Source organism: Microcaecilia unicolor, chromosome 4, assembly GCF_901765095.1.
Source record: "Microcaecilia unicolor chromosome 4, aMicUni1.1, whole genome shotgun sequence".
NCBI lineage: Eukaryota > Metazoa > Chordata > Amphibia > Gymnophiona > Siphonopidae > Microcaecilia > Microcaecilia unicolor.
The window spans coordinates 78,789,117-78,795,167 of NC_044034.1; the positions used below are offsets into that span (position 1 = coordinate 78,789,117).

The 6,051-nt window shown below is 38.4% G+C and overlaps 1 protein-coding gene across 1 annotated transcript in view; it reads left to right on the forward strand.

Moving 5' to 3' along the window:
- Positions 1–4,908, forward strand: part of LOC115468570 (sister chromatid cohesion protein PDS5 homolog B-like) — a 60,693-nt gene extending 55,785 nt beyond the window's left edge. The window contains exon 8 of the mRNA XM_030200371.1: positions 3,016–4,908. Within this exon, the coding sequence (XP_030056231.1) occupies positions 3,016–3,051 (36 nt within the window). The 3' untranslated portion in view covers positions 3,052–4,908. The remainder of the gene's footprint in view (positions 1–3,015) is intronic.
- The last annotated feature ends 1,143 nt before the right edge of the window (positions 4,909–6,051 follow it).

The window sequence follows — 6,051 nt, forward strand, 5'->3', positions numbered from 1 at the left end:
AGGCAGTATATCAAATCCCATTATCCTTAGTCCTAACAACAGATGCATCCAACCTGGGTTGAGGAACTCATGTGGATGAGCTTCACATCCAGGGAACTTGGTCTGCTCAGGAAACAGATTTCCATATCATCCTTCTTAATCTAAGGGCTGTTTGGGAGTGCTCTAAAGGCTTTCAGAGATTGACTACAGAATCAAATCATTCTTATTCAAACAGGCAACCATGTCGCAATGTTTTATGTAAACAAGCAGGGGGATGCAGGATCCTACCCGTTGTGTCAAAATGTAGTGAGCCCTCCTTCATGGAATGGTTTTCTTTTACCAGGAAAGGACAACTGCCTGGCGGACAGACTGAGCAGAGTTTTGCAACCACACAAATGGTTTCTCAACATGAGCGTAGCCCACAAAATCGTACGAGAGTGGGGCACCCCCTCAGTGGATCTTATTGCCACTCATCTCAACAACAAAGTCCCTCAGTTTTGTTCCAGGCTCAGGTCACACGGCAGACTAGCATCGGATGCCTTTCTTTTATATTGGGGGGAGAGGCTGCTGTATCCATATCCTCAAATACTCTTAGAGAAGACATTGCTGAAATTCAGACAAGACCATGGAGCTACGATCCCCTTACTAGCTGAAGTAAATCTGGTTTCTGCTTCTTATGGAGTTGTCCTCCGAAGATCTGAGGAGATTGGAATATTTTCCAACCGTCATCATACAGAGAGAGGAATTTGTTCTGCATCCCAACCTCTGATCCCGGGCCCTCATGGCTTGGATGTTGAGAGCGTAGAATTTGAATCCTTACATTTGCCAAAGGAAGTCACCTGCATCTTGTTGGCTTCCAGGAAAGACCTCCACTAAGAGGTGTTACTCATTCAAGTGGAGGAGGTCTTGTGTGAGGGCAAGGCCTCCCATCACCTGCCCTACACAAAAACTGCTTGAATTACCTCCTGCACCTCTCTGAGTCTGGTTTGGAAACCAACTCTGAAAGGGTTCATCTAAGTGCAGTTAATACTTATCACCCTGTAGAATGTCATCCCATCTCTATGCAGCCTATAGTTGTTCACTTCATGGGAGCCTTGCTATTAACAAAGCCCCCTGTCAAACCTCCAACTGAGTCATTGGATCTCAATGTTGTCCTCTCACCCAGCTGATGAAAGCTCCTTTGGGCTGCTTGACTCCTGTCATCTGAAGTGTTTGATCTGGAAAGTGGTGTTTTTGGTGGTGGTCACTTCAGTGAGCTTCAGACCCTAGTAGCTGATCCAACTTAATTGTTTCACCACAATAGAGTAGCTCTCCGCACGCACCCTAAATTCCTTTCTAAGGTAGTGTTGTAATGCCATCTTAATCAGGCAATCATTCTGCCATTTTTCCCAAAACCAAATGCCCTTCGTGGCGAGAGTGTACTGCATACCTTAGATTGCAGGCAAACCTTAGCCTTCTATCTAGAGAGGGCTAAAGCCCATAGACAGTCCACCCAGTGTTTGTTTTGTTCTGACCCAAACCAGATGGTGGTAGCCATCGGCAAACGCACAATTTCCAGTTGGCTACCAGATTGCATTTCCTTTACCTATGCCCAGGCTGAGCTGACTCTATAGAGTGTCATGTCAGGACTCATAATGTCAGTAGCCCACTTGAGGTCAATCTCCATAGAGGAGATTTGCAAAGCTGCGAAATTGTTAGCTGTCCACACATTCACATCTCATTACTGCCTTTAACAGGATACCTGAGGTGACAGCTGCTTCAGGCAAGCAGTTCTGCAGAATTTGTTCGGTGTTTAGAATCCATCTCCACCCCACTAGCCCCCGTTTTGTTCTGTTCCAGGCTGCACCTCCACCTCTAGTATGTAAATAGTTTCAGGTTGAATGAATTATAGGCCTCGATGTTTCAAATCCCTATTGCCCTAGAGTAGTAGTAGTAGTTTTCTGCAAGCCTAGTAGCTAGGGATTCTCACATATCCTTCCACCTCCCCTTGGAGTTGTATTCTTTAGCTTCTTAAAAGGACTAAGAGGCCCACATTCGTGAGTCAGCGGGCGACACCAGCGCATGTGCAGGGGGATGCCACTAGAAAGTTCTGAGTTAATATTGCTAGTCAGCATCTGCACCGGTGTTGGATGTCATCACCCAGTTGAAAGAATACTTGGCCTGATGTCCTTGGAGAACAACTGCTACAGGTGAGTAACTTTGCTTATCTGACCCTTGCTGCAGTATCCACTCTGAACTACTGCACAAAACCAGGGGCCTTGGCCATAAGATACATAGCTTAAATAATATATAACCTATACAAATTAGTTTAAAATTTATCAGAATTCCAATCACGTTTTTTGGCTAGTGGAAGGGGCATAGTTGAAGGGAAGATACAAGTACTACAATTAAAATGATACTGTAGACACATATCAACTCATTTATACATTCACAGTATTACTATGTCTTTTTCTTTAAAGAAATATGGAAGAAAATTGAGGTAAGGGGAAGCAATAATAGGATAAACTAAATAATCTTAATCTAATGAATTTAGCTTCTTGTGGTCCCAGACTGCCAACTTTCTCCTTATCAGCTATTTTATGTTCATCCTGGAATGTAGTAGAGTTTGTTATGGTACTGTCCATTTTAATGTTGCATTCATAATGAAGACTGTGTTGCAGTGTGATCACATATGCATATGATTTTTAATTTTGTTCTCAATAGTGAGCCATCTTTATGAAAGGAGCCACAATGGGGTACATGTACCACAATACCTTCAACATACTATTCAGTGGTCAGTTGTGCTATCTGAATATTTAATTCAATTAAAGCACTTTTATCATAATTTTGAACAGAATTCTTGGGGTCCTGAGGACATTCAGCATTTTTAATGGGGAAAAGCTGAGTTTGAGAAGGTTGATGTGAAATAGTTTGCCTTGCCATAACTATTAGCACATGTCCACAATGTACTGTAGCTTCAAATGATGGTTTCTCATACAACCATTAACTTTTGAGTGTTGCAGAAATCTGTAAACTAACAGAATTGTAACCCAACAGGTACGTCGCAAAATCTCAAGAAGAGCTAGGCCATGAGCAAGCCTGGAAGTGTCATCCTGCCACATGAAGACATGGAGATCACTTTTGTTGGAAAGCTTGAGGCAGAATGAAGCAGTCGATGCAGAAGATAAAAACAAAAGCAAATCCTTTGCATTTACTACCCCTGCATTTGCAACCTGTATGTCACAAGCTTTAGCCACACAAATTGATTTCATTAGCTTGCTTCTTTTTTTTTTTTTTCAAGTTGTGAATTGTAATGTCCACTGGCTGTGTAGACATATGAACTAAAGAGACCTGTAAATAGTACTTTTTTAATGTTTCAGAAGTGCTTGTATAGCTTTTATCTTGCAGCTTTAAACAGACAGTACCCAGTCATATCTTGGATATGTTTTAAAAATGAGGGGAAAAAACTGTTGGAATGGATCTTAAGCAATATCTGTCAGTGTTTGTATTTGTACCCTCCTTGGCATTTTACTGTGAAAAAAGTATCAGTTAAACAGTGCCCCATTCTGTTGCCACGGTTCTTTTCCCCTCTTTGTATTTAATCTTCATGTTTACTTCTAGGTACCCATTTGTCTTCAGAGGTGCTAAATTATTCTGATTTTACAGGTGTTGAATAGGATAATATATGGAAAACGAGGATTGTGAAATAGTCCCTGTGTTATAAGTCATTGTTACTCTTCAGTATTGGTGCCAGAGTTTTCTGGTCTTTCAGTGGCATTGGGGAAAAGAGAGAATGAAAACAAAACAAAACAAAAAAACCCTTTTACATCATTTTTATTTTGTGTGTTCTATTAAACAGTGTCTTGAAGTATTTTCCTATTTTATCACCCCTATCAATTTTTATTAATCTACTGTATCAATAAAATTCTGTTTTTAATCTAAGAATGCCAACTTGTGTACATATTTCCCTAGAACATTACTGAAAAAGAATTGAAATTATTACATTATAGTATGAAATCTGAAATATAAAATATTATGGAAATTGCAGTTCTTATGTAAAGTTAATCCAAAAGGAAAACAAAAGGAAATTTTATTGATGCAGTGTCCTTTTCTTTACCTGTTCCTTGGAACCAAGTGTTCTGTGTTTTATAGTGAGTTGCATGTGCTGAAAACAGGAAATGTTACTGGAAACTAATATGTAGCAGTGGTACATTTTAGGTTACTGTTCAGTGAAAACCTGGCATCAGCAGTGTATTGTACTTTATTATTGTACTTTATTATGGGGGTTTTGTTTTATAATAACTGAAGAAGACAACATTTTTGTTGAATGAGCAGGTTTGTAGGCTTACTGCATTCTTGTACAATTGAAATCATGCTCCCCTTAATTCCTCACCAGTTGGTGGTGGCAGTGATCTAAAAAATAAGGAAAACAGAACAAAGTTTATTATGGCAGTTTTTTCTTTGTCTTTGAACCAAACTATATGTTTAACCAGGCACAGTTTTTTAAATAATTTCAGGTTTTGTTTTCTTTAACTTGTGAAAAGTATTATAATGTATTACTCTACTAAATATCTAGCATTTTCCTGTAATAGCACTCCAATATATGTGCTCTATACTTAAAACACTATTTTCAGTGTTACTTGAGAATGGGAATAAAATAGAGGATGTTGATAAACAAATTGGTGTTCCATTTTCATATCCAATCCTTATGCACTCCAATCTGTGGAACAGAGCATTTACTTTGACAGAAGTGAAAGCATTACTCTTCTCTTCTGCATTTGTACCCATGGTGGGACCACTGATTGTGGTAAATTGATCCTGCTGCTAAAATTAAGTGATTTGCTTGGAAGCTTCCTCTGAGGATTAGCCAAACTGCCCCATGTTGGTTATTTGTACATCAGTGCAAATGCACATTTATAATTTACAAATTAAAGATAAAAGATTTTTTTTCACTGAATTGCACTGAATTTTTTTAAATGAAGAAATATATTTGAGAATGATTTTTATGAAATATCAATTGTGTGCTATGATCTGAAATTTTTGCAAAGTGCTCTCTCCAAGTAAAATGTTCCTTTAATACTGATACACGTGCACTGATTACTTATGTGCTGAATCAAAGGTTAGTCTGTAAGTTAGCAATTTGTATGTTTGAAAAATTGGCAAGAAAGTAAAAGGTGTCAGATTGTGTTCTAATTGATGGGTGTGCTTGCTTTCAAGTTAATGGAGTAACTTTTTTTGTAAGATAAAATGTTTTTGGCAGACATGTAGTCTGGTGTTAGAGCACTGAACTCTGAGTCTACGATGTCCTGTATCACTGAATCTTGTGACATTATGCAAGCCACTTCTTATCCTCCTGTCTCAATTGCAATTTGATAATTATGATGGTCTTTCATCTTTTTCCTGGTGGAAGCTTTCTTGTTGCGTGAGTTCCAGCAATATATTGCCAAGAAATTGTTCCCCAAAACAGCTGTTTATTAATGTTATAGCAATAAATCGTTTGTAAAGTGTAAATTATTTTCATAGTATGCTTTATAAATGTTAAGGCATTGTTATAACTCAGATTATAATAAAGATATTAGATGTCTGTTATAATAGATGAACATTATGAAGTGTTCACTCACCTTAAAGTACTTGCTTTCAAACCTCTTAAGATATTAGGGAGTATGCATTCATTCTAGTCTCAGTTCTGCTTATATTTCCACTAGAATGAAACTGGAGCATGAAATTTAAATTACTTTTGGATTAATACTCCCATTCAGGAAAATAGTTTTTTTTTTTTTGTTAGTTACTCATGTTGTAATTAATGATGACCTAAATGCATATGTATCAGTTTTAGCATCACCTCCACAATTGTTTGAATATAAGAGGGAGGTAGTCCACACTTAAACCTGATACAGTTTCCTGTGTAAATGGAATATGGCGTGAGGCTAGATTAACTGATCCAAACTGAACGCTGGAGTAATTAATTTTGGAGCAAGAGGGTGATGCTAATAAGAGTGGAGGAGTAGCCTTGATGGTTAGTGCAACGGCCTGATAACCTGAGGAACTAGGTTTGATTCCCATTGCAGCTCCTTGTGACTCTGGGCAAGTCCT